The sequence below is a fragment of the Pollachius pollachius genome (assembly GCF_949987615.1).
Source record: "Pollachius pollachius genome assembly, chromosome: 3".
Lineage (NCBI taxonomy): Eukaryota > Metazoa > Chordata > Actinopteri > Gadiformes > Gadidae > Pollachius > Pollachius pollachius.
This window is the reverse complement of record NC_136936.1, coordinates 9,835,983-9,857,065: the sequence shown is the minus strand read 5'-3', so window position 1 is coordinate 9,857,065 and position 21,083 is coordinate 9,835,983. Positions and strand designations below refer to the sequence as shown.

The 21,083-nt window shown below is 48.6% G+C and overlaps 1 protein-coding gene across 1 annotated transcript in view; it reads right to left on the bottom strand.

Annotated features, from left to right (window-relative positions):
- cntn5 (contactin 5) overlaps positions 1-21,083 on the bottom strand; it is a gene marked incomplete at both ends in the record, with an annotated part of 97,552 nt that overhangs the window by 36,667 nt on the left and 39,802 nt on the right. The window contains 5 exons of the mRNA XM_079732968.1: positions 3,521-3,668; positions 8,099-8,228; positions 9,841-9,977; positions 14,029-14,210; positions 19,991-20,093. Coding sequence (XP_079589094.1) covers positions 3,521-3,668; positions 8,099-8,228; positions 9,841-9,977; positions 14,029-14,210; positions 19,991-20,093 — 700 coding nt within the window. The remainder of the gene's footprint in view (positions 1-3,520; positions 3,669-8,098; positions 8,229-9,840; positions 9,978-14,028; positions 14,211-19,990; positions 20,094-21,083) is intronic.

Here is a 21,083-nt window from a genome sequence, read left to right as displayed (position 1 = left end):
TAAATATTTATAGCCACTCTGTTTGGTTGGAATATTCCCGACCGAAAAACGAAAAAAAAAGCAATTTCTGCCCAAACCAAACAATCAGAACAACACAAAAGTTGGTTCCTTTTGTCCGTTCATTTCATTCCCATTGTGTCGGCATCCGTATTTACCGTGCTAAGCCCCTTGGTTATTACGGCGGGGGATGATTGACATTTGCGGAGGCAGACTCGGCAAGGTGTGACAAAAATCCCGCCACCCGCCGCCACGCGACGTTCCTCAAGTTAAGGAGGGAATCTGCATAGGACAAGGACGCTGCGGCGGAGAGGACACCTTCCAGGGAGCGCCGGCACACAACACATGCAAATTAGCCCGGGCCAGACGAGTCTAACTCGATAAATATGAGTAGGCCACAGCGGTATAGCCGAATGATGGAACGACGCAGGAGCGAAGGAAAAGGGAGTGCAAACAACAGGGGGCGACTGAAGTCTTAATGGTTGTCTTAATTGTATTGACAAATTCAACCGTTTCTTTTGTTTCGTTGGTGAAAAGACAGGCTTTCGGTTTGCATTGGTGTGGGCAACGTAAAGCAGAAGCGAATGGGATTAATACTTTGTGTTTAAAAGACAAAGCCCGCCAAAACATTAGAGGAAATCCATGTTAATTACGGGCCCTTCGTTAAATCAGCCCAGCTGCCAATGCCAGATAAAAGCGGCGGCGTGTCGATCCTGTGACCTGCTCCTTCCAGATTCTGACTGCGTCTTTGCAAGCGGCGAAAAGCACCGCAGCTCCATGGATAAGGTCGGGAAAATGCTTCCAGGATTTGAGACCTGACAATGGACGACCCCCCCCCAGCCATGGAAGCAAACAATACAAGATAACGCAATACTATAAATGAATTCCTTCTTCTATTTTCAGAGCAGAGGAGAAAAGTTCTAGAAGATAAGCAAATAAAGCATTGTAAAATATAAAGTGAGTTATTCTAAGGACAACACTTCACCTTCAATCGAGAATATGTATGTGTCTGGTGAAAAGTCTGCTGCAGGCAAACTTGTATGGTGTTTCCACATCCAGTAAGTGCTCCATTGCGTGATATTGTTGAGCAAAAAGCCCTACATTCAATACAAAATGGCAGGGGTAACCCTTTTAACAATCCTAAAATGCCCTGTTTTACCTAAGAATCAAAGACAGGTTTTCTTTGTTTTTTTAAGATGCTGCCCCTTAACTACCAAGATATTAAAAAAAGAAAATAATAACAAAAGAAATAAGAGGTAAACGTAAAATACAAGAACTGTTATCTCGAACAAACATAACCTGTATTGAAAAATTGTGCCGAGGTTTATCTTCTGAGATAAAACTTTATCCAAAGTGAGATGTAACGGTAAGATTCGGCAAAATCGTCCCCAGGTCTGATGTGACACCACAGAGAAGAACTATGGTTTGACGAATGTCTCCCACAGTGTATCAGATACACAGAGATCCAATCTTTGGGCGTTCATCACCCCCTTTCGCCTTAAAGGATCACCACGTGTCCTCCATCCATCTCTTGCACTATCTCTCCCCCCAGCTGCTGAGAAAACACACAGCAATCTCTGCGTTGGCAGTTTCGAAAAAATGGGCCTTTGATTAAGCGCACAACAACTTTGCTTTAATAAACTAACTCCAACTATGCACTCCAGTGGCATCAATAATAAAAATGTAAAAACATTGTGTCTCTGATTCTTTTAGCGACTCGCCACTTACGCCTTCCCTCTCCACTACTCCCGTCTACTGCTTCATTTTTTACAAAGGTGGATTCATGCAGCACTTGAATTTTCAATAGTTCCTCCTCCCATATCGATCGAGCTGCTTTGATTATTCTCTGCCTCGCCTGAATGACGCTCCGGATAAAAGCAGCTAAATAAATCACTCAATGTAAATGCAGATGTAATGTATTTCAACCACATTGTAATGAAGCGCGGTGTCCGTCCGTCCGTCCGTCTGCTAGTGAGCGAGCAGACTGCTGTGGCTGGCTGTAGGTGTGTACCTACAGGGAGAGCTGGGGGACAGAGGGAGGGAGGGGAGGGTAGGGAAGGGACGGGCTGTGAGGGGAGAATGGCTGATTGGATTACCAGCGTCCTGCCCTTGCAAAGAGAGAGCGAGCTCCGGAGCCCAGGCTCAGCAGGGCGGGGCTCTGTGGGGGGGGCCAAGGTCCAGCCACCTTGGCTCGGGCCGCGGCGCCCGGGAGGCCTGGGTGCTGACGGGTGAACTCGGCTCCTGTGCTCTGCTTGATTGATGTCACAGGGCGAGGCTAGCACCCCACCGGGGAGGGGGGTGCTAGCTGAGTTGTTTCCCGCCCCGAAAAAAACGGATGATGCGTCAAAGTGCACGAGTTGTCACACCCGGTGCCGGGGAAGGGGCGCTGGATTCTTTTCGTGCGCGTCGGAGGTCCACGTTTGCGAGCACTCGACGGCTCGATGGCACGGTGGAAACTCGTATACAGTTTATCTTGCATTGCTGGTTTCATTACTGAAACTGTTTCATGTGCGGCCGTAGTTTCACGTCTTTATTCCACTGGGGTAATGAACCTTCTCTCATTAGTGGGAAGCTGAACAATATCCCCAAATCTATCCGGCGAAATGAGCCTCTGTTTCCTTGGCGGCCATTGTTCACTCGGTGTCATTTTTGCTGAATGACTTCAGAAGGTTTATTGACAGGTCCTCTGAAATGCATGGCGTTGATTCAGTATTTTGACCTTCATTGTGCTGCAGTTTTGCATGAAAAAAAAAAAGTTTGATTGGCTGATTGAAGTTTGATTGATTGTTTCACTTGGGTTAAATTTGTATTATACATTTTCAATGTGACTTCCAAACCCCGTACAACACCTGTCAAAATGATAACGATAATGATAAAAGAAGGAAATATCCTAATAGACATCCAATATTCACAGCAATTAGTCACAGTGGCTAGTCATCCTTATTGCCAAGATAGACCAATACAGGACCCCAGGTACCGACAAATAAGCCTGTTTATCAATGTAAGAAAACCATTACCTTCCCTGCTGGGATTTACCAACCATCTATCTTGTCCACATTTCCTACACTGGAGCGGAGTTTATGATTGTCGCTTTAAAAACCTTAGCTTAATAATGTAAGCTCTTGTAGCAAACACGCCCACGGGGGGATTCATTCACTTCATATATATTTACCAATTATGACACTGGAGGCTGGGATCCGCAAGCGTGTGATTGGTTAACAGCAAACACACACTTCTTCCCGGTCGAACGAAATCGTGTCTTTAAAGGTTTCAACCGGTTTAACATTGACTGGTCCCTGTAGAAATATAATTGTGCTGAGTGCTGAATGAGAATTAACTTCTCATTGGTAGAACATCTCCGTAATGAAACAAGAAACAAGTCCTAACCCCACCTCTTTGGGTCTTTGGTTTTACTGGCCCAGGCTCTGCGCCGTCTCCCCCCCCTGAACGTTGTACCAAAACACAGTAGGACTGCTGGATCTGGGGGGAGGGTGAGGCAGGGTATTCATAGGGGAGGAGGTACCTGTTGCTCTGCTGCAGCCGCCTGCTGTCTGCTCTCCTCCAGGTGACCCGAGGCTTGGGCGAGGCCCGGGGCTTGCAGGCGAGGGACACGTCCTTACCCAGGGTGGCGATGACCCGCACGGGGTTGGGGATGAAAACAGGCGGCGACGCTAGGAGACAAAAGCCATAAATTCGGTTTAGTACGCCCTTTAAAACAAACTCTAAAACAGTTTTAACGACTTCATTTTTATCCTGCCGTTCGGGCACTTGCTCCCTCGTAACCACATGACCGCATGAATAAGCCAGCGTTCATATTTTATTCACTAATTATGGAAATATCTTTGTTCTTCCGCGCCAAACACGGTTGTAAACACCGGAGGGATGGTTAACAGGGTGTATCTGTGACACCAGTGTCAACAACCTACTCTCCGCGGCCAGATGTGTTTGGCGTACCTCCATCTGGCGAACGCGCTTACCACCCCGCTCTTCCTCCACGCACGACCCTTGACCTACGAGTGTGCCCTTGAAACTATTCTAACTATAAATTGGTTCTGCATCACAATGCACGTTACATAGCGGAAGCGCATAACCACACAATATACACAAACTCAGGCCATGGCCGTGCTCTTATGCCTCTCTGCTGATTTAAAAAACAAACCAGATCAAATCAGCTGTGGCACTTGGAGACCCAGGGCCAATCACCACCAAAGTGCCTCACCAAGAGGGGGGCATTAGCAACCTTTAGAGGCCGTGCCTAACAACACTGTATGAATAAAATAAAAACAGTGGATGTGACAGAGGAGCTAAAAGGTCACGGTGGAGGCTGACGTCGCTGCTGCCGCCCAGGAAGTGCCAGATGTCCTTGAAGGTCGCTAACAGGCCGCGCTGGCATTCGCTACTGAGATTTATGTCTCCGCAGGGCTCCTGCTGCATGTTAGTGGTTTGCAGGGAAGGGAAAGCCACTTCCACTGGTTGATCTGGTAGAAAATAATTATTATTAACAAGCGCCACAGGGAGGAGAGTGACATGTTTAATGACTCAACCACCATCGGCAGATTAATTGGCTTGCCTGTAATTACAAGATCTTTCATAAAAACAAAGGAGGTGTGAACCCAGTGCCTTGTTTTAACGGCATCTTGCTTCCCAAACTATTCGTTTAACCACATTAAGCAAGAGTTGTTGGTTCTGTTTGCTAATGATTACTGATAGTAATGGTCTTGCCCATGATTAAAGCGCTAGCATATGTCGCCTTGTTTGAAATAAAACCACATACATATCCACACACATTTTCTTCTGTGTCTTAAGTAGTCGGCCATGAAAAACGCTACCCTACCTACATTTTGTTTATCACGTCGGTAACGAAAGCGTGTGACTTTCCAGAGAAAAAGCCTCAATAGTGTTTCAGACGAGGCAGTCGTTACGCTAACAAGTGTTCGAAAATGCTACGATATACACGATCACGAGGGAGGATTACTTTTCCGATATGTATAACTTCTAATCCGGGCTGACACGGCCGCAGGTTGCGCGGCCATAAAACCCTCTGATACATCCGTTTCGCTGGCAGAATGCGTTCTGCGCGGCTCTCTGCATTACAGCTGCTGCAGCCGGGCTGACATGGAGGCCCTCCCTCGGCTCTGAGACCCTGTCAGAAGGGGTTATTTAAATCATGACTGACGCTGTGTAGGTGACATTACCCACAATGACAACTGCGTGTGACTACGGGCTGAAACCCTCCTCCCAGTGACCCGCGTGCCTCTGAGCAAAGCGAGTTCCCCCCCCCCCCCCCCAGACGCACAAACGTCCCCGCGGTACCGCACAGCCACCAGTGTGTGTTTGTTTTAATCAAAATAGTAAGCCCCTGACTGCAGCGTAATGACAGAGCGGCTCCCTTATTGCCTCTCCTGCCTGTCCCCAGATGAGAGGCACCACTTCTGAGGCCAGACCGCAGCCGTAGAGAGGGTGGGGGGGGGGGTGGAGAATGGGGTGGGGAAGAGGCGGGGGGCTGGGGTGGGGCACTGGCAGCCCGTCACAGCTTTGAGTGCTCACTCGTGTGCGGGGCGGTATTAGCTGTGTAATCTGTGCTGATAGTGTTTGCTGGTGGACATCTCAAAGGGGAGCCAGGTCAGTGGGAAGAAGAGAGGACGCCTGTGGGGGTGGGGGGGGGGAGCCTGCTGTTAGTGGAGCGTTCATCACAGCGACCAGATAGCACCAGCCTGACTGTTGTCCCAGGCGGGGCCGCGGACTCACCCTGCATGTCGCCTTAGATAAACCTCATTAGCATGCTCTGATTCCTCCCTGCCTCCGACCTCCACTGGTGCAAATGCTACATGCTAAAACTACAGGAGGGGACAAGGGGCCGCCTCCCGTGCAGTCACAGCGATAATGCTACAGGGGGGACTAAGGCTACCTCCTCGCTAACGGTGCTAATGCTACATACTGATGCTACAGGAGGGACAAGGGGGCTCAAGGATGCTCACCAGCATGCCCTTATTCCTCCCTGCTTCCGACCGCCAATGGGGTAAAATGCTACATGCTAATGCAACGGGAGGAGACTAGGGCCGCCTCCCGTGCAGTCACAGTGCTAATGCTACTGGAGGGACTAAGGCTACCTCTCCGCTAACGGTGCTAATGCTACATTCTAATCATACAGGAGGGACTAAGGCTATTTCTCGACTGCTCCACTAAGGGTGCTAACACTACATGCTAATGCTACAGGAGGGACGGGGGCCCAAGTACGCCTACAGGTTGACAGCGGACATTGGGGACCGAAGCCAGCACCTTCTGGCAGGGAGTCGAACCCTCTTCTCACCTCTCAAGGAAGTGTGATAAAAACGCTAAAAAAAATATACACCTATTATAAATAAAGAGTCTGTCTCAACCGCTTCTCTCATTGAAGTGAAGTTAAGTCGAGCCCTAGCGATGGTTAACTTATTTGGATGTTATTCATAAAACAAGCTACTATAAGCCTACTAGCATCCATGGTAAATCGAGAAATGCTTGACGATCAAACAATGTTGTGAACGGCGTTTTAACCTCAAGGGTTTCCCCACGTAAGTTCACAGTTGGTCATTAATTTCGGACCGCCAGAGGACAGTAAGTACTTTCCGGAGTCAGCGGGTGGACAGACGTACTGCTGAGGTGCTACTCACACCTTCTTAACCTGTCAAGGCACAACGTGGACCAACTCTCAGTTGTATCATGTGGAAGTTTGAATGGTGAACGAGGAGTGTCCTTCCTGAGTAAACAGTAAAACCAGACAGCGGTTAAAGCTGGGTGAAATCGGGACTGCGTGAAGCACAATATCAGGGTCCATTAACGCTGTTTAACAGAACCTTTGTTCCGAGGAGGGGGGGATTCGTGTAAAGGGTTTGTTTTCTGCGGTTTTACAAGCTTACAACTATATTTAAAATTCAAATCACTGTGTTTTTGTAGATTTAACATGTTTCCCCCCCACCCAAAAAGAGTATTTGACCTTTAAGTGATGTTGTTGACCTTCTCAATGCGATGGGGGGTGGCCGCCGCCTGAAAGGCCAGCGCAGAGTGACAGGTCATCTGGCCTGGCTGCAGGTGGGGAGGACACAGGGCCGCTTGTCACGCGAGGCGGCCCCGTATCGAAGGTGACAGGGAGAAAATAGTCCATCAACCGTAAGGGCCCCACGACGGGGCCGGCCAGGGCCCGAGTGCATGCTCTTCAGAAGAGCCTTGAGGCTGAACATCGCGTTGGCACCGAACAAGACAATATGGAACTCGTTGTGCTTTCTTTCAGAACGCAGATGGATTCTTCTACACAGGGATACGCACACGCATACAAAAACGATTTCACAAACACACATTTAAGCAAGGTAATTCATCTGGGTTGTGGTTCTGGTCCAATTTGTCCAATAAGTTTATTATAATCGATGTTCAAAACCAGGACACCGCCTCTAAAGTCGCCACGCATAATAACTGTTGTAAGCAAGCCCTTCAGCATTCAGCGTCGGTATTCCTCTTTAAATGAAACTTACAAATATTTTCTTTTTACATATTCTCTTTTTTAAGGAGATTGGTAAACACGAGGCCAACCATTACTGTCCTCCTCCAAAGCATTGATGGTAGCCACGTCTCCTGCATTGCAATACTCTCCTTTCTCCTCCTTTTCTTCCCTCCCCTCCGTCAGAAGTGCTCATTCTCTGGGTTCTCCTCCTCCCCGACGCCTGCCGCCACCAACCCGCTCGGCTCAGTGCCGCCACAAGGGCCCTTCTTTTATTCATGCCCGCCACTGCCGCAGTGGCCTGATGGAAATGTGAGAACCGCTGATTGGCAATCAGCGAATCTTGCCGTTGAGCGTGCGCTCCGCTTGCAATTTCAATTCCTCTCTCCTTGCACGTCGGCGCTGCGCTCCGCCCTTGCTTCTGTTCATTATCTCCCATCGGGAGACAAAGCGAAGAGTTGCAGACGGAGACAAAGGCTAATTTGTTGAGGAAAACATAACCCATTGTGTGCCTCCTTCAACCGCACCGCGTCGCGTTGCACGCTTTGGCACGAGCCACAAAGAAACCTTCCCAAAGTAGGGAGCTGGCATTGGATAACAACAAGGAAACAACACTGAGGGGATATTTACCTAAAACCCTGAGCTCTGCGTTGGAGTAGACGGTTCCGTACTTGTTTTCGGCGACGCAGGTGTACATCCCGGAGTCTGACTGCATCACGTTGCGAATGCTCAGTTCCCCGTTGACCACTTCCACTCGGTCCTGGAAGAATGTTTATCGTTACCACGTCAAATGTAGCATTTAGCAAGACCACTCTTATTATGTAGCATTACCATACTTACATACTAGCATGACCATATATAGCATTTAGCATTAAGCTTGACCATAAATAGCCTTTAGCTTCACCATACTTAGTGTTTAGCATTACCACCCTTAGCGTGGTAAGAAATTTTGGTTTCATATTTTGTGGAACTAACAGGAAGTGAAAAAGCAGGTAGTGGAACAGAAATATTACATTTGTACTACTATGATTCTGATTCCGATCGATCAGATGTGGAAATCAAAATCCAAATTGAATCCTGAGTGTACAAAATGTATCCCCCAACAATGATAACACATTACCATAATAGCATTTGCGGGTCTATTTTCATGAATAAAGAAAAAAAACGATTGAAATCTTTGAAAGATCTGCGTCCAAGCTGAGGCCAGCCCACGTGTGGACACACATGAAGCAGAAGACATGAATCGCCGGCAGCCATCAGATCCGTGCTTCCAAGCGTTGGCGATAGTAACTCACAAGTAGACACAGGGGGGGGGGGGGGGAAGAGGGTGGGGCAGAGAGAGAGGGGAGAGTGGAGGAGAGTGGAGGATAGAGTTGGGGGAACCGGGGAGGGTGGGTGGGAGGGATGGGGAAGAGTGGGAGAAGAGAGTACTGGATGTAGATATAGTGGGGGAGAGTGGGGGGAAAGAGTGGACGTGGATGGGGGAGAGAGTGGACGACGTGGAGAGAAGGAGGAGGGGATGTTAGGAGAGGATGGGAGGAAAGACTGGAGGAGAGGTCGGGAAGAGAGAGTGGGGGAGAGGGTGCAGGAGAGGAGACAGAGTGAGTGGAGCAGACAAGGGGATGAGAGAGTGGGGGGGAGAGGAGAGAGGGGAGAGAGTGGGGGGGAGAGGAGAGAGGGGAGAGAGTGGGGGGGAGAGGAGAGAGGGGAGAGAGTGGGGGGAGAGGAGAGAGGGGAGAGAGTGGGGGGGAGAGGAGAGAGGGGAGAGTGGGGGGGAGAGGAGAGAGGGGAGAGAGGGGGGGAGAGGAGAGAGGGGAGAGAGTGGGAGGGAGAGGAGAGAGGGGAGAGTGGGGGGAGAGGAGAGAGGGGATAAAGTGGGGGGGGGAGAGAGGGGAGAGATTGGGGGGGAGAGGAGAGAGGGGAGAGAGTGGGGGGGAGAGGAGAGAGGGGAGAGAGTGGGGGGGAGGAGAGAGGGGAGAGAGTGGGGGGGAGAGGAGAGAGGGGAGAGAGTGGGGGGGAGAGGAGAGAGGGGAGGGAGTTGGGAGGAGAGGGGAGAGGGGAGAGAGTGGGGGGGAGAGGAGAGAGGGGAGAGAGTGGGGGGGGGAGGAGAGGGGACTGAGGACAAGGATGGGAGGAGAGAAGAGAGTGGAGCAGAGAGGGGAGGAGACTGGAGGAGAGAGTATATGACAGGAGGAGGGGAGGAGAGGACGGGATGGGAGAAGGGAGGAGTGCGGAGGGTGGAGCAGAGCGTGGAGTAGGTGGGAGCCAAGGACGGGGTGAGAGTTGAGGAGCACCCGGTATGGCGGAGGTGGGCGGGGGAGGGAGTTGGGGGGAAGGAGGGAGATGGAGACAGAGAGATGGAGGGTGGGTACCTGGATCATCAGGGGTGATCCATTGAGCAGCCAGCGGTAGCTGGGTCTGGGCCGGCCTGCCGCCCTGCACTCCCAGTGGAGCGTCTCCCCACTGTCCAACTGGGTGTCATTTATCAGCCGGCTCCACTGCGGGAGGGCTGGGGGGGAGGCGGAGAGGGGGAGAGAGGAAAGAGAGATATCCTTGAGAGTACAGAACGAACACATGAGTCACAGGGACGTGGAGGAATTAGGCTGCCTCAGAACCACTGTCAGGGGCAGAGGCCAGTGCTTTGAGTAGTAGTATGTTGGGGATTCTCTATCTGTGCGCTACAGTTCAATTATGTTTGTATGGGAGCTTAGGAACCTAGCTCCTAGTGTTGTCTGTCACCAGTTCACTTATGTTTTGTGTTTAGTCGAGTGCGGTCTCATTAATTGAATAGACCGATGTGTTCGGAACAGTTGCGTTAACAATATGCCACGTGTTTGTGTTTGAAGTGTGCTCAGAAAGGCATTCTGTCATGCAGACGCAAACTGTAAGGTTACATGGATGTAGGTTAATTGCCCCCAGTCTGCTGCAGTGTAGAGAAATTTCCAGTTAAATCCAGAGCTACCTTGAAACCGCAAAACCAAAGTACAAAAATAAAGTGTTTGTTCATGGAATATTTTCGAAGAAGGTGGAGAATAACAAGAGATAGTTGAGATAGATAGTTGAGAACATCAAGTGTGTGTGTGTTACCATGGCACTGTGTGTGTGTGTGTGTGTGTGTGTGTGTGTGTGTGTGTGTGTGTGTGTGTGTGTGTGTGTGTGTGTGTGTGTGTGTGTGTGTGTGTGTGTTAACCATGGCGCTGGCTATCCCCTAATACACGGGTGATATGAGTAACCTCTATTCCACACCACGCTCCACTGTCTTTGCCCGTGGTCATAAACTACCTTGGTTGTTGTAGTGCCTTGCATGCCACCAACCACACACGCACATTCAGAAAAACACATGCACACACATAAAGACACTCAGACACAAGACACATATAAACATACATACAAAACAATGCATGAAAGGACACACAAACACACACAACCAAACAGACACACAACCTCTGCAAATTTGTGCAATTGAACAGAGACAGACTCACAAACACATGATGCATACAAATATATTAACACACACACACTAACCCATGCTCACAGGTGCACACACACACACACACACACACACACATACACACACACACAATCTTTTGTGAACAAGCAAACATGGACACACAAACAAGCACCCCCCACACACATTCATAACACAGGTGCACTCAAATCCACACACACACACACACACACACACACACACACACACACACACACACACACACCCTAACCCCCTGCGTGTGACTCTGGGGCCACTGTGCAGCATGTCCAGGTGTGGGAGATAATTAAGTGGCCCTGCCCCCCTGTAGGACAGTGTCCCCAGGCGCCTGCTGCCCCGCGCCTCCCATTGCTTCTCCATCACCCCGCGTCACACCCGGCCTGACCCGCAGCGCCCCCCTGGATCTCATTTGGCCAGGTCGCCGGGTAGTCTGACCCGCCGTCACGCGGACGAGGGGGACCACGCCGACCGTAATCACGGAGCCGCGCGGCCCCTAGCCAACGGGGGCTGTGGGGACCCAGAGGGTGGGAGCCCCTACGCAGGCAGCATCCGGAGGGCTCGGTAAAGTGGTCGGCATTGGGGTCAGGCCTGAGCCCCGCGGACTGCCTTTCCTATCCGCCTGAGACTCGAACACAACTTCTGCTCTGTGGTTTTCGTGTTGAACTCACACAGCTTCACATCTGCACCGATGCCGTGTTTACTGCTGCGTACGCCTCTGCCTCATATACATATTCATTTGTCGTCAACTTGTGTATTTTTCAGATGATTATACCAGGGCAAACACACACATGGACACGTTGGTAACATCCTGTGTATTTTTGCTACAAATAGTTTCAAGTGCCTTATCGAATTTCTTACTTAAACACTGAGCAGTAGGGGTTAGGACGTTGCTGAAGGGTAGCAGTAAAGAAATTAAATATAGATTTGTTTTTCGATACATGTCGATACTGAATATTTGACACGGTTAAAATACTTACTCTCCCCAGTATTAATAGACCAGTACCAGCAGCGCTCTCTCGCTCTCTCTTCTCTCCGACAGCGAGTTGACAGACACACTCAGCGCTACAGTGCACACATAGCCCTCCTATCACTCACTAAGAGTTGCTGTCTCTCTCCAGTAATCCGTACCTCATTCTGTTGTCGTACCTCGTCATCATACTATGGCAGAAATTTTATATTCATCTAAAATTGTATGCCCTCAATGTTGAATGAATTTTCCCCTGTGGTATTGAAAAATAGTTTGGGATATCGATATTTACTAAAGGTATTGTATTAAAGTTACTATCGTGACAACAACAACAACAGGTAGACATCTCAACTCCCCTCATCCCACCTTAGCTCACTCATCACCCCTCACCTTATCTCATCACACCACATTTCATCTCCCCTGCCCTCACCCAACACTTCAGCATAAGAACATTCATGTAGATAGCTTTCCTTACAGATCATCTGGCATAACATCAGAGCGCTCACGATCTGAATGGTAATGAGAAGTTCACGGTGCCTGTTTGCTGATTTGACACTGCAGGTGAAAGCCAAACGTTCCGCCGTCATTTGCATACTCACACAATGACACCAAACAGGGTGCGTTGCGAGGCGAGGAGAGAGGCAATTTATACATCAACGTCGGATAAAGTAGGCGCTAGACTTCAGACGCTCAGCGCACCTCACCACGTCCTGCGTCCTGTCTAGACGGAGCCGTGTCCATCGGCGGGGTTTTCAGAGCGTGGAGCTTTAACAAGATCTTTCTTAAGGGATATCAAAGCACACCAGGGATCCTCTGCCTGTAAGTGCTTCTGTGGGGACACTTACGCAAAAATTTGTTACATATATTCCTTATTATACATGTGACTGTAATGCAGTCGAGCCTCAGAGAAGAAACGGTTTGGATTGACCCGTCTGGGTCCAGTTTTTCCACTTTTATGTTTGTTTTTAGCGTTATTATTTTTCAAACTGTGCTTAAGTGACTTCAAAACAACCAACACTGATTCCTTTGATGGCTGAGTTCAAACAAAGCTGACAAAAAAGGAAACATCCACAAAAATGGGATAAAAAAGTTAAAAGAACGAAAACTATCAATTGTATACAACAAACATATAAAACAATGGACATACTTGATGAGCCCCTTTAATCTCAACTATTGCTCAGAACAACCCTGAACAAGGCCTATTCGAATGTTGAAAAAGAGATGTTATCTCAAGCGACTCATTTAAAAAAAAGAAAAAATGGTATAACAAAAAGCTAGTCAACAGTACCATATTTGGTCATTACTGCTGCCCTGTAATGACCACTCGTGTTCCACCACTGGTAGCTTCATACACAGTGCACCCTCACTGCTTGGGTACGTCCGCACAAGCACTCCTTTTGCCTACTTACAGGGAGGTTCCATAAACAACAGCGTGTTATCGTCCATTGACCCATTAGGTTAGGCCTACAGAGGTTGTGCAGTCAAGTGATTCGAAAAGACATGATTCGAAAAGATATGGCAAAACTTCCCAAATCATCACCGTATGAAATCACCGGAGATCACGGGATATCAAGAGAAGGCCAACATCAACACTATAATGACACCGTGTTCTTGTCTGTGGTTAGCACATCCAAATTCAAAGGAAAAAAAACATTTGAGCTTGCTGATGTTCACTTCGTCACATAATCCCTTACACCACCTCTATATACTTCTCATCCACCCTAATGTCCTCAGACTACTGCAAAATGCTTAGCTAAACGTACACCTTTCCATGCACATGTATAAAAACCTAACTCTTCAATGGCACAGATTAGGCACTTTTTGAGCTAAAGCACTTACATATATTCTATTTAAAAACCATTTATTCCCTATCTGCAAAACCCCCTGACATCTTAGATGTATTGTTTCTTGTCTGTTACTGTTTTTGTCGGTTGTTTTGCGTCAGTCTTTGTTGTGTGTTTACTTAGCATGGAACCGACCGTTAACAATTCACTGCATTGTATGTATGTGACAAATAAAATCTGAATCTGAATCTTATGGTGTTAGGTTGATGGACACGGTGATGTGGGGGTCACGAGGGCGGTCTCCATTCACTCCCAGACTTACTGTAGACCTGGAGGTGGCCCTTGAAGGCCGTGCCTCCGCGGGGGTTCTCCGCTTTGCACTCGTAGGTCCCCGAGTCCTCCAGCTGGGCGCTGGGGATCTCCAGGACCGCCTGGGACTTCCGCAGGCGCGCCTTCTTGGGGATGTTGCCGTTGATCTTCCTCCAGGTGATGGTGGGCACGGGGCTGGGCGGAGGAGAGGGGTGGAGGAGGAGAGAGGTGGAGGAGAAATAGTAGGGCGGGTGGGGAGGGAGAGAGCGACGGAGGGAGGGGGGGGGTAAGAGGAGAGAGGTGGAGGAGGAGGGAGGCAGGAGATGGTGGGGGAGAGGATAGTAGGGTGGGTGGGGAGGAGAGAGGTGGAGGAGAGGGTAGGGGGGAAGAATAGTAGGTTGGGTTGGGGAGGGAGAGGGCAAGGGAGGGTGGGGGGGGTCAGTGGAGAGAGTGAGGAGAGAGGGTGGTGGAGAGGAGAGAGTGGGGAGAGAGGGTGGTGGAGAGGAGAGAGTGGGGAGAGGGGGTGGTGGAGAGGAGAGAGTGAGGAGAGGGTGGTGGAGAGGAGAGAGTGGGGAGAGAGGGTGGTGGAGAGGAGAGAGTGGGGAGAGAGGGTGGTGGAGAGGAGAGAGTGGGGAGAGGGTGGTGGAGAGGAGAGAGTGAGGAGAGGGTGGTGGAGAGGAGAGAGTGGGGAGAGGGTGTTGGAGAGGAGAGAGTGGGGAGAGAGGGTGGTGGAGAGGAGAGAGTGAGGAGAGAGGGTGGTGGAGAGGAGAGAGTGAGGAGAGAGGGTGGTGGAGAGGAGAGAGTGAGGAGAGAGGGTGGTGGAGAGGAGAGAGTGGGGAGAGAGGGTGGTGGAGAGGAGAGAGTGAGGAGAGGGTGGTGGAGAGGAGAGAGTGAGGAGAGGGTGGTGGAGAGGAGAGAGTGAGGAGAGGGTGGTGGAGAGGAGAGAGTGGGGAGAGAGGGTGGTGGAGAGGAGAGAGTGGGGAGAGAGGGTGGTGGAGAGGAGAGAGTGAGGAGAGGGTGGTGGAGAGGAGAGAGTGAGGAGAGGGTGGTGGAGAGGAGAGAGTGGGGCAGAGTCGATAGGAGGGTGGCGGTAAGAGGGGGAGAGCAGGTGGAGTTGGATGGGGAGAGGGTGTCGATGGTTGGGGAGGGGGTGGAGGAGACGTTTCGGGGGGAGGAGGAGATGAAGGGAACGGGCGGTAGGGAGTAAGACGGGAATGGGTGGAGGAAAGGGTAGAGGTGAGAAGGTTGGAGAGGGAGTAAGGAAAGGGGCGGAGGGAGAATAGAGGAAAATCGATGGAGAGGACAGCAAGATTACACAGATATGGTCAAAGTAAACGTATACCTTCACACAGTTTGAATTGTAGTCATTTTCTGCTTTGTGTTACTGTACTACTGTGCAGTGTAGTACGAGTATGGGTCGGCTTAGCTCAGGAGGCAGAGCAGTTGCCGATTTGTAACCGAATTGTAACCGGAAGGTCGCTAGTTCGATCCCCAGCTCCTCCTAGCTGATTGTTGATGCGTCCCGGAGCAAGACACTTAACCCTAACTGCTCCTGACGAGCTGGCTGTCACCTTGCATGGTTGACTCTGCCGTCGGTGTGTCAATGTGTATATTAACTGATGTAAGTCGCTTTGGATAAAAGCGTCTGCTAAATGCCCTAATTGTAAAAAAAAAGCACCAGAGCAGTGTGTTTCACACTGTCGCTTGGAGGTTCACGTATACGCTCGAAGATGGGAGGAATACATATAATAAACAGGTTTAGCCCCACTGAGATGAAGCTACTAATGGAATGACTAAGAGAAACACATCTTAAGATATTTACTTTGGTCTAAATAGTTTATTTCATGGCGGAAGGGGTGATGTGTGAAGATAATTACACACATAAGACACAGAGCCGCTTTTAATAAACATCTAGAACATTCTACCCAGAGAGACTGTTTTAAAATCCAACCGACTCAATTTATCTGACCAAGAGAAAAAGCATATTCTTTCTGTAAAGGGTTATCCTCATGCTCAATACCGAGTAGAAAGCCACTAAAAACGAAGGATAACTTTCTTGCATCAAATCCAGACATAGAACCAAGTCCAGACCATGTCTGGGCCACCAGGTGTGATGTTGATTGGCAATCATAAGCCATGTAAAAATACGCCACGATAATGACATCACAACAGGGAGTGTCCAACCAGATGCATGATGGATAGATCAGTCAACGAGTAGGTACGGTCCATTGTGTCGGCCAGTAGATTGATCCATGCGCCCTACATCAGGGTGAACTCTCCCACGGGTGATGACAGAAATGGGCAGACTTTGAAAGGGCCAATCAATAGTCACACTCCGGGGGGTAGAGCACGGTCCTTAAACACAAAAGGTGCTACTGATACTTCCACCAAATGAGATCCGGAGGGCTTTTAGAGAAAATATTCAATATTCAGATCCCCGTGTGACTACGGGATCCCGGGGCGATCCGTCATGATTAGGGTCTGAGGAATGTCATCCGTCAGTTTTCCAAAGTGGGGGGGGGGGGGCTCTGATAGATGGCCTTGCGCGCCATGAAGGAGCGTGTCTCTCTGTGGTTTATCAGGACAGCTCTTGTATCATAGCCACTTCTGACAGGTCTGTGAGAGATGAAAACATACGGCCGTAGAAACACCATCCGCGGCGGCCATCAATCACAGCGGCCCGGATGAATGGAGGCACCACATCTCCCTCCTTCAGCTGCTCAGAATTCACAAAGACGTTGATGGGCACCGCGGCTGCCACATCGAGGCCCCCGCCCCGTTGTATTCTGATCACGATTGTGAATTAAACACAACCTTTGTGCCTCAGAAACCACTTCTCGTCTCGGCAGCCGAGAGCTGCCGGCTCCTGACTCCATCCCTGTTCAAAAGGTGTTTCTTGTTTCTGTGAGTCGGGTTCAACAGGTACGCTTTTACTTTGTACTTTTGCTTATGTAACATTTTCATGCGTACATGTGTTCATTGCATATTCACACGCCATGCTTTAAGCAGACGGTCTCGGTTCAACGTGACTGAACTCATGAAGGTTACAGCCTCTTCATACGATGGAAACAGAAAGGTACGCTTTAGGCATCCTACAATGGATACACTGAACTGTTTTCACTGAAGATACAATACACACAATACAATATATCAATCATAGTTTTTGCGTCGCTGTTGCTATTTAGTTTTAACATGCATTGTTACTTCACATTTCTCCTCATATCTCATTTCATGTTTGATTAAAAGCCTGCACCATATAAGACGAGATATATTAATGAATCCAAGACATGAAATTAGGGTGATCACAGCAGAACCTACAGGACGATCATAGAATTAAGAAGCGATTCAAAAAAAGAGCACAAAACATATCCATAAAGTAGCATAAAATAATCAAAATAAATAATACATTACAGAGGTCAGAGGAAGACATTAGGGACGGCATATGCTCCATTAAGGTAACTATTTATTTATATACTTCTATATTAGATAGAGCGGGCCGTGGAGTACAGCTGAAGGACATGGGGAAGGGGGCCCAGAAACAACTCATGGGAGAGCCTTTTCAGCTGGACGGGATGTGTTCTCTGCTCCCTCTGAACATCAAGGACGCGCTTTAATTGCAGGTGTAAAGAGGAGCGTTGTTGTCCATAATTAGAGGGGGTAATTGCTTTTCTGGCGGTGGAAGAATAGCGTGCGCAGAGAGAGAGAGAGAGAGAGAGAGAGAGAGAGAGAGAGAGAGAGAGAGAGAGAGAGAGAGAGAGAGAGAGAGAGAGAGAGAGAGAGAGAGAGAGAGAGAGAGAGAGAGAGAGACAGAGAGAGAGAGAGAGAGAGACAGAGAGACAGCGAGAGAGAGACAGAGAGAGAGAGAGAGAGAGAGAGAGAGAGAGGGATATAAGTAGATATAAGTTGGTACAGCTAAGTTAGTAGGTAGGTATATGTAAGTAAGTTATTGAGAAAATGAGAAAGAAATAGCAAGTTTTAGCACAGCTATTATTCAGCAAATTCAAGCTTTTTATGAAATTCAACTTATCTAAGTAAATGATCTACCTATCTGGATACATGCATCCATCTCTCCCTATCACTCTCAAATGCATAAATGTTGATCTATCCTTTATCCATATATCCCTCTCACCATCACTCTCCCTCTCTGTTTTTCTATCTACCCATCCATTTATCCATCCATCCATGAATACCTCCATCTTTACATATCAATCTCTCCCTACCACCATCCGTCTGTCTGTCTGTCTGTCTGTCTGTCTGTCTGTCTGTCTGTCTGTCTGTCCATCAATCTTTCCGTCTCTCTGTGATAATGTGAGTTTATTCGGGGGCAGCTTGAGTGGAGGGCAGCCTTCACTCATCAGGTAGACCTCTTGTGTCCTCTACCTGCTCCTTGAAACACCGCCGGCTGGTAAACACTGCCACCAATCACATTAGAGGGACTTGGCATTCAAACACACACGCCCACGTGTGATACCGAGCCACGGTCGGCCGCGCGCTGGGAGTGACGGCGGGACAAAAGCTAATTCTGACTTCATCTCCTTTGCTGGATAAAGACTGGCATTTCATAATGGACCGCAAGGATGAATCTTTCATTGGAACCGGAGAAGGCTGAGGCTATATCAGGCCATCACAGCCTGACGCATAGCCCACGAGCACAATGAGTACCCCACCGGAGGTGGGTTTCAAACCGTCAGCCACTTAATTCAATCCAATTCAACAACAGTGTCGTAGATTGACAGCGAGGCAACGCACATGCCAAGAGCTACGTCTGGGCGTTTAAGAAAGCGAGTGGCTAATGGGCATTATAAAGATAATGAATTGTGTTTTTGCTCGGCGGCTAGTCTAGCCCATGAGTACACGCTAAACAGATTAGTGTTTGCGCTTCATCACTAATGCATAATTCAGCACTAATAATTATAAACAAAATCATTCCTTGAGACGCAAAACAACAGTTGGCTTTGCAGCAAAACAAACACAATGTGTGTTATCGTGGCTTCACTGCCGCCATGCATTTTCATTCGCTATTTGAGCACTGAAGTAGATCTTGTTAGTTTCTTAATTATTTGCCGTTTGAGGCACTTCTTAAAAAATGTTGTACATCTAAATTTAATTATTATCTCAATTCTAAATATGAAATTATTTTCATATTCAGCTGTAATATCCTTGGTTTTTGAAATGATAATAATGCAGTGTCAATAATGTAGCATATACTGTTAATGATGTCTTACACTAATTTTTTCATTGTTACAATTGTTCAAAGAAATATGTTGCATATACAGTATATTTGGTTGTTTTATTATAATTTTAAATATTTTTGAATCTCTTTTCAAATGATATTACTGTCCTCTACTTTCTGCTGCGACACTCACATTTCAAAATCTGCAATGAAAACCATTCAGCCCCCATTTTACATTAACTTATCTTAACTGAATGTCCCCATGGTACGAACCAGTCGCGGCTAGCAGAACGAGCTATCCAGGACTTTGAGCTGCACGGACGCTAAAGAGCAACCGTTCCCCCAGCTCCTGGCAGTCCCTTAGCTACCAGCCGCTCTCTCTTCGTAGACATAACCTTGGCTCTCTCCACTGCCATAACAGATAGTCGGAGGCAGGGGGAAAACACTGGAACATTAGAGGGCCCCTCAATTATAGCAGCACTCTGCCCGCCCGGGGGGCCCGTATTCCTTTCTTTGGTGCTGTTCTCTGCGCAATAACATGTCAGACGGACGAGAGAGGCGATGATGCTTCACTCTCAGCGGCCACTTAGCTTCCTGCCCTGAGCCACCATCTAAAGGCCCCGTCGTTTCCTCCCCGTCAGGTAATAGAGGAAGTAGTCCCTCTCCACGTTCACAGCGGCGGTACTACTCTCACGATGTAGCTCCTTTTTATTTTGCTTTCTTTATGAATGCAAAAAAAAAAATGCTCCAACCTCTCGCTGCGAGCCCCGATGTGAAATGGTTGAATTCCCGGCCGACTTACTTCCCCAGAGCGAAGCACTCAAGCCTGACGGTGAGCCCCTTGGCAGCTAGGACGGAAGGGGGGAAGTGCACCTCAATCTTAGGCTCGTACTCGCCCATGACCCCTGGGAGAGAGAGAGGCATAGATAGAGAGAGAGAGATAGATAAAGGGCACGCGCGAGAGAGAGAGAGAGAGAGACAGGGAGAGAGAGAGAGAGAGAGAGAGAGAAAGAGAAAGAGCAAGAAAGCGCGCGCGAGATAGAGAGAGAGGCAGAGAAAGTGCGAGAGCACAAGAGTGAGAGAGATGGGGAAAAAAGGAAGACATGTTAACTTTCAGACACACATAGAATTCATAATGGCCTCCCATGGCTCGACGGAAACAGTTGCCATGGACAACCAGGTTTCTGAGAACATTTGGTGACGTCTAATTGCCCCGTGCTGGTCACTGCTTTGTCCCCATTGAGTTCAGATTTCATCCGCAGTGTTATTTGTTAAAAGCCTTTAAAGGAAACACAATACGCCATTGAGGAATTAACTATTGATGAATGAAAAAGGGTCACGGCATTGTCACATTTTTTGATTAAAATATTTAAAAGTAAGCAGAAATATATTCTACCAACGGAGCCAAACATCGTCAGAGCTAATCATTATGTGAAACCATAAAAAGAAAATGCATTTCATCGATTGAGAACGCCTGAAGCTCATGCACTTCCCCAGCACAAGCTGGCTTGGTGAAACAGGCCCGGTCGTCCAGAGAGTTGGACGCACACGTCCTGAGAGACAGAGAGAGAGAGAGAGAGAGAGAGAAAGAGAGTGACAGAGAGAGAGAGAGAGAGATTGAGAGAAAGAGAGAGAGAGAGAGAGAGAAAGAGAGAGATTGAGAGAGAGAGAGAGAGAGAGAGATTGAGAGAGAGAGAGAGAGAGAACAAGATAAAGTGAAAACGAGAACCGGAACCAGAGAGAGAGAGAGAGAATGCTCTTGTTACTGAACAACCCCTCCCCACTAGGACGAGAGAGGGACAAGCTGCCATCGCCGCGGTGAACGGGCGCTAGGAGCACCGCGCTCTCCCGCTAGAAATATCGATGGACGACCTCCCGTTCGTCCGAGGGTCGAT